Below are 21,975 nucleotides of genomic sequence, written 5' to 3' on the forward strand. Positions count from 1 at the left end.
TCAGGCTAGCCAGAAAACCCTTGAAAAAAGATTTATATGAACCTTATGGGGTGAGTGAGTATCTGTAAATGAGATTTCATCTGCAAATATATTTTTAAAACTAGTATAAGTACCAGAATCTGTATTGATAGTGGCCATCTCCGGAATATCAGCAATCCGATTTGGTCAAATACTAGGAGTCAGATGTGAGGAAAATGCCCACAGAAAGAGAGGAGAATGTTGACCTCATTACTGTACTCAATCTTCTTCATTGTCCATTTATAGGCTGGAGGCAGAAGGAGACCTATCTGTATTAAAATGTATATCGGGGTCGGCAATCTGTAGATTGTAATCCACCAGTAGATTGCGGACAGGTGACTGGTAGATCACGGTCTGGGCATGCTGCCCCTCCTCCATTCCAGAGCATCAAACAGAGTGCAGTGCAGAGGGACTACTTGTAAACTTAGAGCTGTAGAAGGGAGCAAGAGACGCATGCCCCCTCTGTAGTGCTAGCTCCTGTCCCATGCGGAGTAATACCAACTGCAATCCACCTCTTATCCCGTCTAGCGGTCTCCAGAGAAGTGCCAGCAGCAGGAAAGAGGAGATCTTCAGGTCAGTGCGAAGCAATACACTGGGCATAATAGTATAGAGCTGCTTTCACACTGATGTGTTGCAGTTCACCCACACTGTGGGTGCAGTGCAATGTGCGCTTAGCCATAGACTTGAATTTTATAATGCTGTTTTACCACCCCCTAACTTTACGTGTAACGAGCACAAGTGCTGCTCCTCTGAAAAGCGATCCAAGTGTGTTTTGCTAGGTGATGAGGAGGCGATATATTGCCTTCTCAACACCTGATTTAAACCCATGATTGCTGTGCCATGCAATGCACGCATTTACGACACGGTAATCCTCCAGATAGACATTTAAATCAGGTGTGAGAAGGCGACACTGTGCCCGGTGATCTTTGACTTCTTCTGTGTTGTTCAGGTAGATCTCCACCTCCTTTAAAGTTGCCTACCCCAATGTATATTAAGGCAAATAAAAAACATATTTACAAAAACAAAACATATGTACAAATACTGTAGCTGATGACTTGTAATATAAGGACACTTCCCTGTCCAGAGATCCAGCAATGTCCTCAATTGGCTTGATTCTTCAATCGGCTTCAGGTGCAGGTGCCAGCATCGTAACTAAGGAAAACCGGCAATGAAGCCTTGCGGCTGTACAGCCGGTTTCCTACTGCATATGCGCGAGTCGCGCTGCACTTTGTGAATGGAATGGCCCCGCAGTCTTCTGGGACCTGTGATATGTCCCAGAAGGCTGCAGGAGAAGGGGGGGCGCTCGCGAACATCTGGTGAGTGAGGAAAGTACTGTCAATGACGTTTTTTATTGCTGTCTGTGCCTTCCTGTTCCTAGTAACAACCACTCTAGTAACAACCACTCTCCCAGGAATTAAGGGGTAACCAACCCCCCCCCCCCCCCCCCCCGGGCTCACAGGCAGAGATAAAAACCTATCCAACCAATTGTTGACTAGAGTTAGGCTTAGAGTGTGGGTATTGCAACATCATAGTCCCAAAAGTGCTAGTGAATTAACCTTCAAACAGTGTATAAAGTAATTTCTATAGGGTAATTGTGCACATGTAAAGTCCTTTTAGAGCATTTCATCACCAGTATGTCAAAGCTCCTGCGTGTCTTTCTTCATCTGCCCTGTCTCAGTAAACTCTTTTTGACCTGACTTCAGTGAACTAATTCCCCTTATTTTTCATTCGTCCTTCACTACCTAACTCTTTGTAGTGGGAGGAGCAGCACCGAAATCTGAGTTGTGAAGATTTCCAGAACTGGAAGAGAGAAAATGATGCTGAATATCAGGCGCAAGGCTTGGCTGTATATCTGCAGGAAAATGGAATCAGTGAGTAGATTATAAAATTATTTTCTCATCCTCATCATGGCTGGAATGTTGTATAGCTTTAAAAATTGCTTATGTTTTTTTCCAGCATGCCCACACTGCAAATTTTCCTATGCCCTTGCACGAGGTGGTTGCATGCACTTCATTTGTTCTCAGTGTCGCCATCAGTTCTGCAGTGGATGTTACAATACATTTCACCCCAAAAATGTGAGTAATTTGTTTAATGGTGTAATATGTAACTTACTGTTTTATCAGTAAATAGTTTGATCATAGGCCTAGACTCCATGAGGTTTATTAGCATTTTTGGTATAATAATTTTTTATTGATGAATTTGAGAATTACAAAACAACTGGTCACCAATGCAGGGGGATCGTAACAAAGGAGCATAAAGTAGAAATATAGGTAAGAACACCTACAATATGGCAATTTTAAATTATAAAATATCAGCAGGTGGACCTCGCAGAGTAAGCTGTGGGTCTGCGTTTGTGACCGATGTCCAGGGACCTAGGGGTGAGAAGGAAGAAAGAGGAGGGGGGATAAAGGAATGGGGTAGGGGGAAGGAAAGGGGTCAGGTGGGGTTTCTGCAGGTTTTGGTGTAGATAAGGTCAATTATAGGTTGCTCAGAGTGGTCGGATGCAGGGTTAGGAGAGCATACAACCACCAAGGTGCCCACACTTTAAGAAATTTGGCATGGGAATCATATAAAATATTATTCATCTTTTTATTCAGTGGTCAAACTGCTGTTCACCACAACAAACAAGACAGAGGGTTCTTCCAGGCCCTAGTTATGGCACATTTGGTGGCAACAAATGGGCTGCAAGCTTTTTTTGGTATGAAAATAGGACTTGGATCAGGCAATGTAGTAGGGCAAGCTTAGCATCGTTGTGGAAATAAGTTGTAGAGGAGTGCAAAAACCTTGGACCAGAACTCCCTTTTAAAGGTGGGCAGGACCACCAGATATAAACAATATCCCTGTGTTGGCCATAGCCCCTAAAGCATCTATCGCTGTATGATGGGTTCGAACTTGCTAAATGGGCCAGGACTCAATACCATCTAAAGAGGACCTTGTATGCTGCCTCTAAGGTAGTAGTGTTAAAAAAACATTTAAGTGTGGAAGATCAGACCATACTCCACTCCTCAGGGTCACTAGAGGTTGCTAGATGACGTTCCCACAGGGATTTATAAGAGGTGGAATTTGGAAAGTCGATAACATTTAGGGAGGAGTATATCATCAAGATGGTGCCCGGGGAGTCAGGAGAATGTAAGCAGGTATGTTCAAAGGCCGTTTTTTAAAAGGGTTAATTTGAATTACGTTTTAGGGAGGACACACAGTGGCAGAGTTGGGTGTAACAAAAAAACTCCACAGGCAGTGCTTCGTGAGTTTCCTGGATTGAGGGCCAGGGGGGAAACTTGCAGGACTTAAGGAAATGGTGGACCTCTGTGAAGCCATGAGATGACCACTGGGAGAATGCTACTGGTTGTTCAAGACCTGGTGGAAATAAAGGGATGTTTAGAAGGGTGGAGGAGGGGTAGGAAAGGGGACATAAGGTTGCACAGAGTCTCAAGCTACTTAGAATAAGGGGACTTGGGGAGGATGGAGTCCTTTGGGGAGCCACAGTATGGCCGACACTGAAATTGGCGCGTAATTGGGGAGCTCCAAGAATACCCACAGCGGAACGCCTGTGGTTACATGGTGCAGAGCTAGTTGGGAGCTTTGCGTGGCCATGTAGTAATATTTATTAGCATTTCTACAACTAGACACATACCCTTAGTTGTTACCCAAGGGAAGTGACCACAGCCTAAGGTCTGGTTAATACTAACAGCTGTGTTAGAAAGCAGCTGCTGGTGTGGGCTGTTTCAGTACCGGTGCTGAGGCACTGTAAACAGCACATTTAGTTCAGTTCTGTTCAGTGGTGCAATGTGGTGTACTGCTTTGCAATGTGCTGCAGTGACAAAAAGTACAGCATGCAGCAGAATGGTGGCCTGAACTGACCCATTTGTAAAGGAGACAAATTGCAGCCTAACACACCTGGTGTAAACAGGCCCTGAAACAGTTGTAGACAGCATAGACATGTGTACCAGCAGTTCCCTATCAGCTAATAATATGTTTGTGGGCAGGCTATGTTTACACCCTTCCCTTAATCACTTGACCTCTGGAAGATCTACCCCCCTTCATGACCAGGCCATTTTTTGCGATACGGCACTGCATTACTTTAACTGATAATTGCGTGGTCATGCAATACTGTACTCAAATAAAATATATGTTCTTTTTTCCCACAAATAGAGCTTTCTTTTGGTGGTGTAAACAGTTTGCTGCGCTTAGGGTTGATCAAATTCATGTAAACGTGCAGAACACACAAAGCATTATTAAAGTCCCATTAGGTGATGATACAAAGTGCTTGTGCTTGAATTAACATCTCCTGTGCAATGGTGCACAGACTGGGTGCCCCACATTAGATGTACACTCACGCTGGATGTTGACCAACTATCGCTAGTGTGGTTGGGATGACTTTTCATGCAAGAATGTACCTCATAGGGATGGATGGAAATAACAAACCTTCATTGCGCAATGCCATTAAAACGGGTTTATTGAGTACACAAATTAAAATAATTCCACTCACATTTATAAGTGCCTTATAGTCCTGGCACCCGGCATGTATAGCAGGCGATTAATAAAGGTAATGAGCCCTGATAAGGGAAGTCACCGCTTGCGGCGTTCTGCTCGATTCCCGGGTAGTTACGTATGGGCGGAAATGACGCGGTGTAACCTTCGTTTCGGCCTATCACAAAGCCATCATCATGAAGTAATCAATCCGCCATGTTTGTTGTGGGCATATATACCCTTACTTCGTATCTGATTAGTTGGTTAAATATAACACCTGCTACATACCCGGGGAGCGTACAATCTATGTTAGACAATGTGTATAAGGACTAAACTAACATTCATATCTACAAACAATAACAATGATTTGTATAAATATATTCATCCATATGGGATGAAAATAAAAGTAAAAAAGTGGAAAGTAAAAATAAGGAAGGTGGGATGGAGAAAAAAATACAAGGCCCTCTGCTGGTCATAGGCAATAAGTATAGACTCTAGCTCGATCACATTTAAAGGGGCCATCTAGTGGAGTAATAGGATATTACATTAAAAAGTGATAAAGGTGGATGTTGGAGGACAAATTACTAGGTGAGTATCAGTGATACAAGGGTGATATAATAAATATGGTATATAAAGTGATCAATGAATAGGTTGGGTATATTAGTGACTCATATGAACACTAAAAAGATTTATTAAATATTTAAATTATTAAAAAGGTAGGAGTGGGAAAAAAATATAAAACGCAAGATGACTAGCTGGTCATATATAAAGCATTCCATTCGAATACTAATGATTCGAAATGCAAAAAAATTGAATCAATAAAATTGAGTTCATTAAAATAAATGATTGCACTAAGGGAATTTAATAATGATAAAATCGTAGGAGGTGACCTCTGACATTAATCTGTGATGAAACAGTTTAAATCTAGTTCTACATTTAACCCTAGTGGTGTCAAAGTTTGTAATTCAAAGATCCATTTAGTTTCATTCTGGGATATCTTCTTGATCATATTTTCACCTCTCCAGGGTCTGTTGATGGTGGCAATTGCATAAAATGATAACCCAGCTGGAATAAAATGCTTTCAAATCCTGGGTGGGGTTTTTTGTAAGTATTTTATTCCAGCTGGTTTATCATTTTATGCAATTGACACCATCAACAGACCCTGGAGGGGGTGCCAGTCTGATCCAGAAGATATCCCAGAATGAAACTAAATGGATCTTTGAATTACAAACTTTGACACCACTAGGGTTAAATGAAGAACTAGATTTAAACTGTTTCATCACAGATTAACGCCAGAGGTCACCTCCTACGATTTTATCATTATTAAATTCCCTTAGTGCAATCATTTATTTTAATGAACTCAATTTTATTTATTCAATTTTTTTCCATTTCGAATGGAATGTTTTATATATGACCAGTTAGTCATCTTACGTTTTTATATTTTTTTCCCACTCCTACCTTTCTAATAATTTATCATTTAATAAATCTTTTTAGTGTTCATATGAGTCACTAATTTACCCAACCTATTCAATGATCACTTTATATACCATATTTATTATATCACGTTTGTATCACTGATACTCGCCTAGTAATTTGTCCTGCAACATCCACCTTTATCACTTTTTATTGTAATATCCTATTACTCCGCTAGATGGCCCCTTTAAATGTGATCGAGCAAGAGTCTATACTTATTGCCTATGACCAGCAGAAGAGGGCCTTGTATTTTTTCCCAATCCCACCTTCCTTATTTTTTATTTTCCACTTTTTTACTTTTATTTTCATCCCATATGGATGAATATATTTATACAATCATTGTTTGTAGATATCAATATCAGTTTATTCCCTATACTCATCGTCTGACATAGATTGTACTCTCCCGAGTATGTAGCAGGTGTTATATTTAACTAACCAATCAGATCCGAAGTAAGGGTATATATGCCCACAACAAACATGGTGGATTGACTACTTCCTGATAATGGCTTTGTGATAGGCCGAAATGTTGAAGGTTACATCGCGTCACTTCCGGCCATACAAAACTACCCGGGAATCGAGCAGAACGCCGAGAGCGGCGGCTTCCCTTATCAGGACTGATTACCCTTAAAATCACCTGCTATACATGCCGGGTGCCAGGGCTATAAGGCACTTATAAATGTGAGTGGAATTCTTTTAATTTGTGTACTCAATAAACCCATTTTAATGGCATTGCGCAATGAAGGTTTTCCTTTGTCATTTTATTTATTTATTTCAGGTACTTATATAGCGCCGTCAATTTACGCAGCACTTTACATATATTGTACATTCACATCAGTCCCTACCCTCAAGGAGCTTACAATCTAAGGTCCCTAACTCACATTCATACATACTAGGGACAATTTAGACGGGATCCAATTAACCTACCAGCATGTCTTTAGAGTGTGGGAGGAAACCGGAGCACCCATTTCCCTCCATCCCTATGAGGTACATTCTTGCAGGAGAAGTCATCCCCACAGGCTCCCTAGGGGTATCCCCACATGCTTGAGAGACCACACTAGCGATAGTTGGTCAACATCCAGGGTGAGTGTACATCTATGTGGGGCACCCAGTCTGAGCACCATTGCACAGTACATGTTAATTCAAGCACGAGCACTTTGTTTCATCACCTAATGGGACTTTATTAAAGTTTTGTGTGTTCTGCACGTTTACATGAATTTGATCAACCCTAAGCGCAGCAAACTGTTGTTTACATTCGTTTTTTGCTACCTGCTTTTTAGCAAATTGTTACTGCAGCTAGAGTTTGATGATCAGTTTTTTTATTTATCCAAAGGCGCTAAGGTTTTTTTCTCTGTTTCTTTTGGTGGTATTTGATCACCACTGCGTTTTTATTTTTTGCGCTATAAACAAAAAAGAGCGACAGTTTTGAAAACAACAAAAACAATATTTTTTACTTATGAGAAAGGAGGGGAAGGAGAAAGGGGAACATGTGGGACTTTAAATGAAACGCAAGAAACCATACGTCGCCATCCCTAATATAATATAAAACAGCAGCAAGGTGGGACTTTAAATGAGGCATGTTCAGTGTGGCTAAAGAATGTGTGACTAATAAAAAATACATTTGTTTATTATCTAGACAGTAAGAAACAGTCTCATATTGAATTACAACAATTGATAAACATACAGAAAATATATTAAAGACTTGTCCTAAAAATAGATCATAGCATAAAAGTAAAAACTGCATGTTGTAACATAAAACATCGTCCTCCATGTTCTATGTGACTTTCAAACAAAGTGGTATAATATTAAATCCAACTGAGCTAAAATCCAATAGACCATCTATATAAAACACAAGATGCATCCAGATATGCCCGACATGTTTCGTGGAAAAAAAAACACTTCCTCAGGGGCAGGTGCATCCAAATTTGTAGAGAAATATAGATAAGCTAGTATGATATTATCTAAACAGGAAGCATGATTAAATTATATGTAAGAGATAGTGGTAATCTATTCCCAAATATACTCCCAAAAAAACGAAGCCTGGAACCTGCGAGACCAAAACCTGGAGGCTTCGTAAGGTGTCCATACCGGGAACTGTGGCAGAATGGGCCCGTCAGAGTCAAATGCACACACAAAAAATATATATTTTGTATGTTTATCAATTGTTGTAATTCAATGTGAGACTGTTTGTTACTGTCTAGATAATAAATACATATATTTTTTATTATTGACTCATTCTTTGGCCACACTGAACATGCCTCATTTAAAGTCCCAACTTGCTGTTTTATAATATGTTTTACTTTCTGTTATAAAACACATCCAATAAAAAAATTGAAAAACATCCAATTTCTTCATAAGCTTAGGCCATTATGTATTTTGCTAAATATGTTTGTTGAAAAAAATCCCAATAAGTGTATATTGATTGGTTTGCGCAAAAGTTTTATAGCGTCTACAAACTATGGGATATCTTTATGAGTTTTTTTACTAGTAATGGTGGCGATCAGCGACTTTTAGCGGGACTGCGATATTGCCGTGGACATTCTGACACTAACTGACACTTTTTGGGGACCAGTGACACTAATACAGTGATCGGTGCTAAAAATTTGCACTGTCACTGTACTGATGACACTGACTGGGAAGGGGTTAACATTAGGGGCAATCAAAGGGTTAGGGTTTAGGTGATGCCATTTTTTTTATCAATGCTTAAATATTCATGGCTTTATTTTGTCCCATAGAAATGCACAGTCCAGTCCTGCACAGTAAGAATGTCTCTTCATGCCCATCATCCCAGAGACTGCTTATTCTATCTGCGAGACTGGGAGGTGCCTCGTCTACAGAGACTTCTTACAGTGAGTAGACCTTTCTTTTTCTGTTTTACACTTTTTGTTAAACAATTCATCATCAAAACCCACTGCAGTGGTATGCACTGAACTTATAGGAGGCATGGCTGCAAACTGCCTTATCTATGCACTGGGACTGTGTTGGGCAAGACTGCACAGCGGAGCCCATCGCATATGGTGTGAACAGGTCTTTGTAACCATTTAGCTGGTTGAACACTTGGGGCAGCCAGGGAGCATCTCCACAGTTGTGTTTTGAGACAATATACTTACCTTCCTGCAATATTGCCTCTTCTTTCTACAGGTTGTGCTTTTTCCTGTTTTGACTTTATAACTTTAGGTGAGCTAAAGGGAAATGTAATGTGTAAATATGAAATATTGTTAATGAGAGTGTTTTATTTTTATATTTTCAGCACAAAGAGAGCTCTAATTCTTTCAAGTTTTCAATGCTATCCTTATCTGCTTTGCTTGAAGAAAGCCTGTTTACAGCGCTCAATAACTAGTGTGGTGACTCCTACTTTCTGTATGCTAATTCAATCATAGTAAAACACCTTGTCTTGTTCTCTCTTTTTAGAAAACCCATAATGCTCTGTGAATTATCTGCCATGGGTGCACCAATATTAAAGGTTTTTTGAAACGCAAAGATTTTATTAAAAAAAAAAAAATACACATTTAAAGAGTGTTAAAATCCTGGTAAAATTGATTGTTTCTCTCATTATCAACAAGATTTTACTGGGCATGTCTGAACAATAATTATGTTTATGTAATGCCTTTTCCAATCTGTTATTTTAAACTGCTAAAGTACAGATTTGCACATGCCTGGTCAGTACTTAAAGCAGGGAATGTTTAATATAAAGTGGACTGAAGCTGATGGGTAATTGAAGCAAACTGCATACATGAAAGAAGAATAAGATAGGAGAAAAATGACAACTTACATGTGCAAAACTGATCGTTTTATAGAGGGTGACTTCCTGCTATTGCCATGCTTGTTTTAGCTGAATATTACAGCTTTAGGTTACTAGGCTATAATGGTCCTTTTTTCTTTGACCATTGATCTGTAATGGAACGTTTTCATTTTCTACAACACTTCTTTTTGTTCCTTTCTTCTTTCAGAAAAACTAGTAGTATCTATATATTTAGAACAAAAACAAATATTCATGACTGACCGTGTGACATTTCTGTCTTGTTTTAAGATATCCAATGTGCAGTTTAACACGGATCCTCCAACTGGAACACAAGCTGGACCTGGAGGTGAAGAATAAATAAGATATTTAAAATTTTTACAATGCATTGAAACACATTAACCTCTTGGCGACGGCTGAACACAAATATGCGGCCTCTCAGTGGACGGGCCTTGGCGCAGAGCGGCCGCATATTTGCATGCATCAGTGCAAATATAGCTGTGCTAAGAGCGTGCACCTCCTGTGTGCTTCCAACACAGTTACCTGCGGTCACATGATCATAAACCCCTCCTAGCATCCTAAACCACTTAAAGTGTTACTAAACCCACAACCGTAAAATCAGTCTGTATATGCAGTAAAGCATGCTTGTTATACTCTCTGTGGAACCTAAGTGATTAATCCTCTGCATTGTGTATAAAGGCTGTGTGATCCTGTCTCTCTGATCCTCCTTCTTTAACTGACTCCAACCCATCTACTGGTAGAATAGAGCATTAGGAGTCGGGATGCACATGCTCAGTTTGGGAGAGTGCATGTGATCAGCACATGGCCAATCAGCACCAGACAGGATCGGGGGAGAATGAAAACTCCTCCTACAAGCTTTAAGCAGATACTGACAGAAGTCACAAGAATGCTGATGAAAAAACGTTTTAAGCCGTTTATATATTTACTAAAATAATTGCATTTCCATGTTCTGTGTACTGTGGGAGACCAGATATAGTGAATACAGGGCCCTGGGTTTAGTAACACTTTTGGGCTGGGTTCACATATGAGCACGCAGCAGCTCACAGCAGGTGTCTGGTGCGTCCTCGTTCACCACTTCAGGTCCGATTTCAGCCCAAATTTTTGTCTGTATTCAGACCTGAAACAGACCAAAAGACACACAGGGCTCCTGTGCAAATCACACCGGAGCCGCTGCGGAGATATGTGAACAGGCTCCATAAAGGGACAGTCACAATCTCCTGCTGTGCGAATTGGATGCAGGGAAATCCGCATCCAATTCGCACTAGTGTGAACCCAGCCTAAAGAGCCGGGAGGCGCCGGCTCCAAGGGATTTACTGAAAGCCTGTTGTGAAAATATAGGGACCTCTGTTTTTGTAAATGCTAGCTACATGGCTTTCCTGTTATTCTAAGAGCTCTAATGCTTTTAGTCATTGATCTGGAACAAGCATGGAGTTCTGACTTCACGTTCTTTATTGCTAGTTCTTAGTCAGTGATTCTTAAAGCGTAACTTTACCCATAACAGCTTGATAAAAAAAAATGTTCTTTAGCAAGGAACTTGCATTCTACATTAATATTTATGCCACCAAAACTAGTGTGTAAATTGCCTCCAGCATTGCTCCTGTTTTATCGCTTTTTTTCTTTTTCCCCCTCACTTTTTGCTGGGGGCTGCCATTTTGCTGCAGCCCAGAACCCCAGAGCTGCAGTATATACTATAGACTGTCAGCAGATCAGCCTCTACATTTACGGAACAGTGCCAAAAAATAGAGAGCAACTGAGCATGTGCAGAGCAGGGTGTATTACTTGATTCTAAATAGTATAGGGACTTATTTTTAATATTTTACATAGCTATACCTGCAAAACGGGCCACCATGAAGTAATTTAGCAGAACTTAATTTTCTTACTAAAGTTCCATTTCAAGTTATAGAAGCCAGAGACAGCCAGGCAACTAGCATTTCTTTTTCATACATCATGGAACACAGAGTCAGGCTAATATTCATTACCTACTGGGTTATACTCCATCTCCAGGTGAATGGACACTGGTAGACCAAAGGTCTTTAGACAGGAAGTGATCCCCTAACCCGTCCCACACAGGAAGCACTTCAGTTTTTGCCAGTGTCTGCAAGGTGGATGGCATGGTTTGAGCTGTCTGAGCTCCAGGTCTCTAGTCCCACAAACTGTTCTTAACCACTTAAGGACTGAGCCTCTTTCTGAGATTTGTTGTTTACAAGTTAAAAACAGGTTTTTTTGCTAGAAAATTACTTTTACCCCCAAACATTATACGTTTTTTTTTTTTTTTGTTTTCCCTAACACCCTAGAGAATAAAATGGTGGTCGTTGCAATACTTTCTGTCACACCATATTTGCGCATCTTACAAGCGCACTTTTTTTGGAAAAAATACACAATACAAATTTTTTGAATTAAATAAGACAGCAGTAAAGTTAGCCCAATTTTTTTTTATACTTTGAAAGATAATGTTACGCCGAGTAAATTAATACCCAACATGTCACGCTTCAAAATTGCGCCCGCTTGTGGAATGGCGACAAACTTTTACACTTAAAAATCTCCATAGGCGACGTTTAAAAAAATTCTACAGGTTGCATATTTTTAGTTACAGAGGTCGTCTAGGGCTAGAATTATTGCTCTCGCTCTACCGATTGCGGCGATACCTCACGTGTGGTTTGAACATCGTTTTTATATGCGGGCGCTACTCACATGTGCGTTCGCTTCTGCACGCGAGCTCGGCGGGACGGGGCACATTTACATTTTTTTTTCTTATTTATTTTACCTTTTTATTTTTACATTGTTCTTTTTTAAAAAAAATGTCACTTTTATTCCTATTACAAGGAATGTAAACATCCCTTGTAATAGAAAAAAAACATGACTGGAACTCTTAAATTTGAGATCTGGGGTCAAAAAGACCTCAGATCTCATATTTACACTAAAATGCAATAAAACAATAAAAATAATAATTTTGTTATTTAAAAAAAAATTGCAAAAATGTCCCTTTAAGAGCTATGGGTGGAAGTGACGTTTTGGCGTCTCTTCCGTCCTGCAATGGTATGGAGACGGGTGGGGGCTATCTTCCCCTCACTCATCTCCATACCCAGCATGGAAGAGGATCCGTTCGCCTCCGCCGCTGCCGACGGCTCCGGTAAGCGGACACCAGAGTGTAGCAGGAAGGGGGGGCCTCTCCCGCCGCCGATTAAAAGTGATCTTGCGGCGAATCCGCTGCAGAGACCACTATTATCGGAAACCTGACCGCCGGCCGAAGAAGAGGATGCCAGGGTTATTGCAGCTAGCCGCTGCCATAAAAGATATCCCTCTTCAAAGTTAGGACATGTGTCGGTGTGCGGCAGTCCAGAAGTGGTTAAATGAATCAAGGGATTGACCGATCGGATCCATTTGACACAGGCTTTATATGCTTGGATAAATAGTACCCGAGCCTCCCAAAGAAGACTCAAGATCCTACAATGTTTTGCCTGTAATGCAGCCTCCGGGCGCTGGCCCCTGGACCCTGCGAAGTGGAATCCTGGGCACCACAGCGCTAAGGCATTCCTGCGGGGTGCTGTACAGGTCCAAAGGAGTGGACCCTAAACATGAAAGGGGTACCCAGTCCTTGAAGGTCCTCAAGTGACAGGAACCCGCCGTGATGGGTGAAGTTTGGGCTCTTAGTTTCTAAGCTGCCCTGCGCCTGGACAGGTAAGTGAAACCCCTTTACTTATTATTGAGGGGTGTCCCAGTGATTGTAACAATCAGTCAAGCTAGCTAGAGGCTGGACACCTGTGTGCGGTGACCAGACGAGGGAGTTTTGGGCTAGCTGTGGGTGTTTGCAAAGTGTACCTTTTTTGCTTATGCCTGGCTGTTTTTTTTACCTGTATGATGGTGCACGACGATGCGCCATATCAGCTTGGTTCACTAGGGCGCGTGTGCGTTCGCAAGAGTGTCGCTGTGCTCAGCAGTTGTTTGTCGGCCAGGGCGCACATACATTCACGAAAGCGCCGCTGGACTTAGCAATTTGGCGCCCATGCCACACGCAGCTTCGCCGCACATGCGCAGTAGCCTTTATCTGGGTGCACGAGGATTCGCTTCATAAGCAAATACAGCCACGCCTGCTCCTCGCGAGCGCACGCACAGAACGTTCCAGCGCACACCCAGCTTATTTAAGCTGTGTAGGCCAAGCATGCGGTGCTTCCAGAAGGCAGCTGTTGGCATCCAGGTTGGCAACCTGTTGGCATCCAGGTTCAACAACAAGCTACAGCAAAAGGCCCTGGTTCCCGGAGATTATGAGACTGACAATAGACGGACCATGGACCCTTCCACGTCACCCCGATCTACTGTCTCAAGGTCCTATATTCCACCCCAATTTACGGTCTCTAAATTTGACCGGATGGCAATTGAAGCCAGGGTGCTGAAGGACCATGGCATCTCTGGACCAGTAGTGTCTACCCTAGTGAATGCTAGAAAAGCTGTCACCTAGGAAAATGTATCATAAGGTCTGGAAGACTTATTGCTTGGTGTGAAGCCAGAAAATGGCATCCTCAGAAATACGTGATTGGGAGAATTCTCTCTTTTCTACAGTCAGCTGTGGAAATCTAATTGGCTTTGAGTACAATCAGAGGTTAAGTTTCGGCTCTATCAGTATTCTTCCAAAGCCCTTTAGCCTCCCATTCACTGATCCGAACCTCTATGCTGAGGGTAACTCGCTTGCTTCCCCCCCCATTAGGTCATCTATCTGTCCTTGGGACTCTGTGTTTTCTGTTTTACAGAAACAAACATTTGAACCTATCAAGGAAATTCCATCAGGCTTGCTGTCACACAAGCTAGCCTTCCTGATGGCCATCACCTCAGCTGAAGGGTGTCGGAATTGGCAGCCCTTTCGTGCAGGGAACCATTCTTGATCCTTCACCACGACAGGGTCGTGTTATGACCTGTTCTATCCATCCTTTTTGCCAAAAGTGGTGTCGGCCTTTCATTTAAATCAGGACATTATTTTGCCTTCTTTGCACTCATTGGACGTTGTCTGGGCAGTCAAGGTTTATTTGTCTAGATCTGCGGAGATCTGAGGATCAGACTTTTTTGTTTTACCAAAGAGACCCGAGAAGGGGCAGGCAGCTTCCAAGGCTTCCATTGCCAATTGGGTCCATCAATTTATCATTCAGGCCTACGGTCTGAAACATAAACCTCCTCCCTTTAGAGTGCAAGCTCATTCTACCAGGGGTGTAGGAACCTCCTGTGCTTTTCGCCATCTGGTATCTCTGGCTCAGATTTGTAAAGCTGCTACCTAGTCTTCAGTGCATATGTTCACAAAATGTTATCAAGTGGATGTTCGAGCAGCCGAGGATTCGGCTTTCGGCCGCAGTGTACTGCGGGCTGCCGTATAAGTTCGGATGGCTGTTTGGCAGGGTGTCTCCCTTCCCTCAAGGCTATTGCTCTGGGACGTCCCAGCAGGTAATGAATATTAGCCTGACTCTGTGTCCCATGATGTATGAAAAAGAAAATAGGATTTTTTCATCATACTTACCTGTAAAATCATTTTCTTTGAGTACATCATGGAACACAGAGATACCTCCCCTCTTTTTTATGAGGATTCATTGCTTGCTAGAAAACTGAAGTGCTTCCTGTGTGGGAGGGTTTATATATGGGATCACTTCCTGTCTATAGACCTTTGGTCTACCAGTGTCCATTCACCTGGAGATGGAGTATAACCCAGCAGGTAATGAATATTGGCCTGACTCTGTGTCCCACGATGTACTCAAAGAAAAGGATTTTACAGGTAAGTATGAGGAAAAAATCCTATTTTTCAAAAGGAGGTCTGTAGTTACTGCTACATATTTCTTCAAGTGCAGGTTTACTTTCATTGGGAGCAGAATAGTATACAACTTGCTCATTTATTTCAAATTTGTGTACATCTTCCAGTAAGTCTTTCAGGCTAAATGTTATATATTGTCCTGGTTCAGAAATCGTTCATCCATTTTGCTCAGTACAATGCTTCTTTAACACCTTCATGAGGAGGGTAAAACAAATCTTAATGCCTAAACAGTTTTGCAACTTTCACATGCATTAGTAAAATTGTACATAGCATTACTACCTAACAGACCCATGTGATGGATATCTCTTGAATTTTTATATATTTTTATCATCAAAGAAAATCTGGCACAAAAATGTAAAAATATATATATATTTTATAAATGTAGCCGTATATTTCTTGCTTTTATCATAATCTACCACCAAAGAACAACCCAAAATAAATTCTACTCCTGATGATTGCACTGATACATATGTGTATGTTGTTTTTTGTTTGTACCCATAGTAGGGTTCAGAAACAATAGTGCATATCTTTTATCCTACCTAAAACACACTGACACAAATACTAAATTTTAAAAAAAATACAGTGGTGTTGTGTGTGTTTATTTATTTTTTTTTCTTTTTTATTTTTTTTTTTTTAACACACACTTCTTTATTCTTTTCTCCTCTAGCAAGGAGATAAAGATGCAATGTATCATTTTCTCCATTCAAGAGGAGAAAAAACAAACCAATATCTGGGTGAACAGTGACTGATCACTGTGATAGCCAATCACAGGCTATCGCAGTGATCAGGTACCAGGCCTCCTGGTTCCTGATTGTTGGTATAAGACTTGAGGCTCTTGGTGAGAGCCTGGTCTCTGTGCTGGGAGTGCGCTGTATATATTCGTATGCTTGTCGTGAAGTAATTCAATGTTCCTTCTTTTTTAGGTGGGTGTCGGGTCATGGAGCAGAAAGAAACCCTGGATGGAATGAAAGATGAGGCATGTGGAAAACAAACAGCAGTGGGCTATGCTGGTTTGTGTGAGTGAGTATCACACTATACTTTATACCTGAATGGACATTGATCTACTATATTTTTTCTTAAAAAAAAAAATTGATTATTTTGAAAACATGATTTAAAGTATGATTTATGCCATTTCTGTCTAACATATCTCCTTGTAAGTCATTAGCTTCTTGTGTTATGTTTTTGTATATTAGCTTCTTATTAACAACTTGAAACTTCAAATCTTTTCATGGTACTAAAACCAAATGGAGACGTCAGACCCATTCTAGATCTAAGAAAACTAAATCAATTCCTGAAGATCTGCTCCTTTCGCATGGAGACAATCAGGTCGGTAGTTTCTTTCCTTCTAGGAAGAGAACTTCTGGCGTCAATCGACATCAGGGATGCATATCTGCATGTCCCTATACTTCCTGCTCATCAAAAGTTTCTGTGGTACGAGTTAGAACAGCAGCATTTCCAGTTTGTAGCCCTGCCCTTCGGGCTAGCCACAGCACCCGGGTGTTCACCAAAGTGCTGGCCCCACCTCTAGCCAGGTTAAGGGCATAACAGTCGTAGCGTACCTAGACGATCTATTACTTATAGATCAATCGGTGACTCGTTTGGAGCAAAGCGTACGCACTACAACCGACTATCTGAAAAGTTTGGGCTGGAGTACTTGGGTCTGATCATAGACACAGCTCAGGAAAGGGTGTTCTTGCCTCAAGCAAAGATCAACTCCATAAGAGAACTGGTGCGGAGGGTCAGGTCAAATGGCAATCCCTCCATTCGCCTCTGCATGAGGTTGCTAGGAGCCATGGTGGCTTCATTCGAAGCAGTTCCCTATGCCCAGTTCCATTCAAGACTGTTGCAAAACCGTATCCTGTCTGCTTGGAACAAAACAATTCAAGCTTTAGACTTGCCAATGCGGCTGTCCCCAAGAGTGGCCCAAAGCCTCACTTGGTGGTTATTAACCCAGAATCTGCTGAAAGGAAAATCCTTCAGACCAGTCTTCTGGAAAGTGGTAACGACGAATGCCAGCCTTTCAGGCTGGGGAGCAGTACTAGAAAAGACAACTGTCCAAGGACAGTGGTCAAGAACCAAAAGAATCTTGCCCATCGATATCCTAGAGATTCAGGCAGTACGTCTGGCTCTAAAGGCCTGGACTTTAAGGTTACAGGATTGTCCTGTCAGGATTCAATCCGACAATGCCACAGTTGTGGCCTATATCAATCACCAAGGGGGCACCAAAAGTCTCTCAGCACAGAGAGAGGTGAACCATATTCTAACTTGGGCAGAAAGGAATGTTCCATGCCTTTCTGCAATCTTCATTCCGGTAGTAGAGAATTGGCAGGCTGAATACCTAAGTCACCAGCAGATATTCCCAGGGGAATGATCTCGTCTCCCCGACATATTTCGGGCTGTTTGCCAAAGATGGGGGACTCCGGACGTGGATCTTCTAGCATCCAGGATCAACACGAAGTTGGTCAACTTTGTGGCCAGAACAAGGGATCCATTCGCATGCAGGACGGATGCGTTGGTGACCCCATGGGATCAGTTCTTACCGATCTATGCATTCCCTCCTATTCAGTTGCTGCCTCGACTTCTTTGCAGGATCAAGCTGGAAAGAAAGCCGATAATTCTGGTGGCACCAGCATGGCCCAGAAGGTCATGGTACGCAGAAATCGTAAAGATGGCAGTGGAGGGCCCATGGTCCCTCCCACTACGGCGAGATCTGCTCTCTCTGGGACCGATTATTCCATCCTTCCTTACGGTCTCTAAATTTAACGGCTTGGCTATTGAAACCCACATTCCAAAGAAACGTGGGCTTTCCGGGTCAGTTATCTCTACCCTGATTAATGCTAGGAAGCCAGCTTCCAGAACTATATATTATAGAGTCTGGAAGGCTTATGTTTCCTGGTGTGAATCCAAGGGTTGGCACCCTCGGAGATATATCATAGGCAGAATTCTTGCCTTTCTACAATTAGGGGTAGAAATGAAATTGTCCTTGAGTACTATTAAGGACCAAGTCTTCAGCTTTATTTCAGAGACCACTTGCTACTCATTCTTTAGTCCGGGGCTTTATACAAGAGGTGACGTGGCTTAATCCGCCCGTCAAACCTCCCTTGAACCTTTGGGACTTAAACTTAGTTTTGTCTGGTGTTACAAAAACAGCAATTTGAACCGATACAACACATTCCCCTAGTCCTTCTGACAAGGAAGTTGGTATTTTTGGTTGCTGTATCCTCAGCAAGGAGGGTATCAGAATTGGCTGCTCTTTCTCGTAAAGAGCCGTATTTGATTTTTCATGAGGACAGAGTGGTGTTATGCCCTCGTCCAGGCTTTTTGCCAAAAGTAATTTCAGGTTTTCACCTGAACCAAGATATTGTTCTGCCATCGTTTTTTCCAAAACCATGTTCCAGGGAAGAAAGGTCACTACATTGTCTTGATGTGGTGAGAGCCGTGAAAATCTGTTTAAAGAAAACTGCTCAGGTTCGTAAGACTGATGTCTTATTTATTCTGCCAGAGGGTCCTAAGAAAGGACAGGCAGTGTCGAAATCCACTGTCGCTAAGTGGATTTAGCAAGTGATAATTCAAACTTATGATTTAAGGGGTAAGATTCCCCCGTTTCAAGTTAAGGCGCATTTTACCAGGTCGGTTAGTGCTTCTTGGGCAGTGCGTCATCAGGTCGCCATGGCTCAGATCTGTAAAGGCCGCAACTTGGTCTTCAGTGCATATATTCACAAAATTTTATCAGGTGGATGTAAGGAGGTATGAGGATATAGCCTTCGGGCGCAGTGTGCTGCAAGTAGCAGTATAGATCCTCAAGTCTGGGTGTACCCTGCGGGTTGTTTCTCCCACCCCTCAAGTGGCATTGCTTTGGGACATCCCATTAAGTAATTACTTAAGGCTCTGTGTCCCATGATGTACGATAAAGAAAATAGGATTTTTATTACAGCTTGGCTGTAAAATCCTTTTCTTGGAGTACATCATGGGACACAGAGGTCCCTCCCCTCTTTTTTGGGATCTAAGTATATTGCTTTGCTACAAAAACTGATGTGCTCCTGGAAGGAGGAGGGGTTATATAGGGAGTGAACTTCCTTTGATTGGGTTTACCAGTATCAACACCTGAAGGTGGCCTTTAACCCATTAAGTAATTACTTAAGGTTCTGTGTCCCATGATGTAATCCAAGAAAAGGATTTTACAGGTAAGCTGTAATAAAAATCCTATTGTCTTCCTTTAGTTTTTTGCAATGAAACTTTAAGATAATTTGTGAAGACCCAAGTACCTACTCTAAAGTATAACTTACAAAGTCGTCTGTTTAAACAGTCCAGTTATTTGTAAGCAGAATGGTAAGTCAAAGTGAACCTTTTACTTCAGCTGAGCACTAGAGCCCTTGCACGCGGGGGGCGGCGTCGGCGGTAAAACGCCGCTATTATTAGCGGCGTTTTACCTTCGGTATTCGGCCGCTAGCGGGGCGGTTTTACCCCCGCTAGCGGCCGAGAAAGGGTTAAATACCACCGCAAAGCGCCTCTGCAGAGGCGCTTTGCCGGCGGTATAGCCGCACCGTCCCATTGATTTCAATGGGCAGGAGCGGTAAAGAAGCGGTATACACTCCACTCCTTCACCGCTCCGAAGATGCTGCTGGCAGGACTTTTTTTACCGTCCTGCCAGCGCACCGCTCCAGTGTGAAAGCCCTCGGGGCTTTCACACTGGATACACAGCAGCGGCACTTTCAGGTCGGTTTGCAGGCGCTATTATTAGCGCAATAGCGCCTGCAAACCGCCCCAGTGTGCAAGGGCTCTAACTCCCCTTTTTATGATAAATTGCCACACACACAAGAAAAAAATAATGGCTTATGTATATTGTTAGAATGACATTAAGCTTAGCTCAAGTCAGGATGGAGAAGACACAAATTGGCACAATGGCAACATTATGACAGGTTTAATCGATAATTCAGAATGACATTGCGGTAGCTTATATGGGAATTTGAAACTTTGGCAGACGTCATTCAGATCATCCAATGTTAAAGGAAATGTTTTATTATAAAAACAAAACATGGACAGAACCTGTGGAAACGTTTGTATTTATGAATGTTACTTTCAGCTTCTCTACATAAGGTTACCTCTATTTTACTGCAAAAGTACCTCTATTAGATTGTGCTTTGCGACACCCCAGACTGGTCAGACTGGACAAGATAATTGAATGGTATTGCAAATGTGTCATGATAGGTGATATTAAACAAAAAGAAAAAAAGTGCAATAATAGCAATGTTCAAGTAATTATTTTACTTCTTTAAAATGTTATGGAATATATTTGCTGTCATGTTTACAGCCAGTTTTACAATAAGTTACCATAAGTTTTTAGCTCTGTAATTTTCAGAAAATATCCACTTATATATATACTGTATGTACATTGATACATAGTACTGGATGGTAAAGTAGTCATGTGTGGTCTTTTCCAGATCTCATTATAAGGAGTACCTTGTCAGCCGCATTAATGCTCTCTTTTTGGACCCCTGTATACTTTATGACTTAGAAGAGGTTGTTACTGTGTGTAAACGCTACTTGCCAGGCTGTCCTCCCAAAGAAGAACATGAAGATGAGGCCACTTACAAAAGTCACCTTATTCAAGTATGTTTTCATTTCATTTTTAAGTCTGTCCTTACTATGCATTAATAAATACTCTCCTAATATCTGTTTGTGCTGGGACTCTTTCCATTTAGGTACTGATGACAGAGATCCCCCTGAATCTTCATGTCCAAAGAAGTCAACACCCGTAACTGCCTTCTTTTTGCTTGCTTTATGTACAGTCATGGAAGCTTTAAGTTTCTCAAACAGAATAAAAATATCTATATTGTTACTTTGGTGTTCTTTGTTATTTATATGACTTGTCATTTTGGGAGGGCAGGGGATCCCACCAATGAATCTTGTCACTGAACCCTGCAGCTTTAGTTACATATATATTTGTTCTTGGCTGTCTCTGCTTTTAAAAGCTGCACATAAACATATAAGGCTTTAGATAGACTGAAAAAATTGATATTTTTAAATCGAGTTATAATAAGTTTTACCAGATCCCTCACTTACCATTTATGTTGTATTGGGTAAAAATATCTAAACCACACTCCTTTTTTTTTTTTTTTCCTTTTTTACCCCGGTATACGATCTGTGTTATATTTTGTTGCCTTGGTTTCAAGCCAAGATGTGCTCTATATGACAAATTCTAAAATTAGTAGGGTGTTGACTGCCAGTGCTGTGCATTTGCTTGTGTTGTAAGTTTTCACTGCTGCTAATCAGATCTGAATAGAATGCAGGGTGTGGGGGAGCACAGATCTATTTCAGATAGTTCAGAAGAATGCGTCAGTGCAACGTCAGGGTCATGTTCTGATAGAACAAACTTAAACTGTAACTAAAGGCAAAACTTTTTTTGGGGGGGGGGGGGGTGTTTGTCTATCGTTATCACTGAAAGTAAAAAGTCCCAAATTTTGAGCTG

The 21,975-nt window shown here is 41.6% G+C and overlaps 1 protein-coding gene across 1 annotated transcript in view; it reads left to right on the forward strand.

Moving 5' to 3' along the window:
- The window catches only part of RNF31 (ring finger protein 31), an 86,229-nt gene extending 64,884 nt beyond the window's left edge, over nt 1–21,345 (forward strand). Inside the window, exons 16-22 of the mRNA XM_073632763.1 lie at nt 1,775–1,889; nt 1,975–2,093; nt 8,694–8,807; nt 9,989–10,046; nt 16,430–16,526; nt 20,948–21,116; nt 21,209–21,345. Coding sequence (XP_073488864.1) covers nt 1,775–1,889; nt 1,975–2,093; nt 8,694–8,807; nt 9,989–10,046; nt 16,430–16,526; nt 20,948–21,116; nt 21,209–21,265 — 729 coding nt within the window. The 3' untranslated portion in view covers nt 21,266–21,345. The remainder of the gene's footprint in view (nt 1–1,774; nt 1,890–1,974; nt 2,094–8,693; nt 8,808–9,988; nt 10,047–16,429; nt 16,527–20,947; nt 21,117–21,208) is intronic.
- Nucleotides 21,346–21,975: the final 630 nt, after the last annotated feature.

The sequence above is a fragment of the Aquarana catesbeiana genome, linkage group LG01 (genome assembly GCF_042186555.1).
Source record: "Aquarana catesbeiana isolate 2022-GZ linkage group LG01, ASM4218655v1, whole genome shotgun sequence".
NCBI classification, from domain to species: domain Eukaryota; kingdom Metazoa; phylum Chordata; class Amphibia; order Anura; family Ranidae; genus Aquarana; species Aquarana catesbeiana.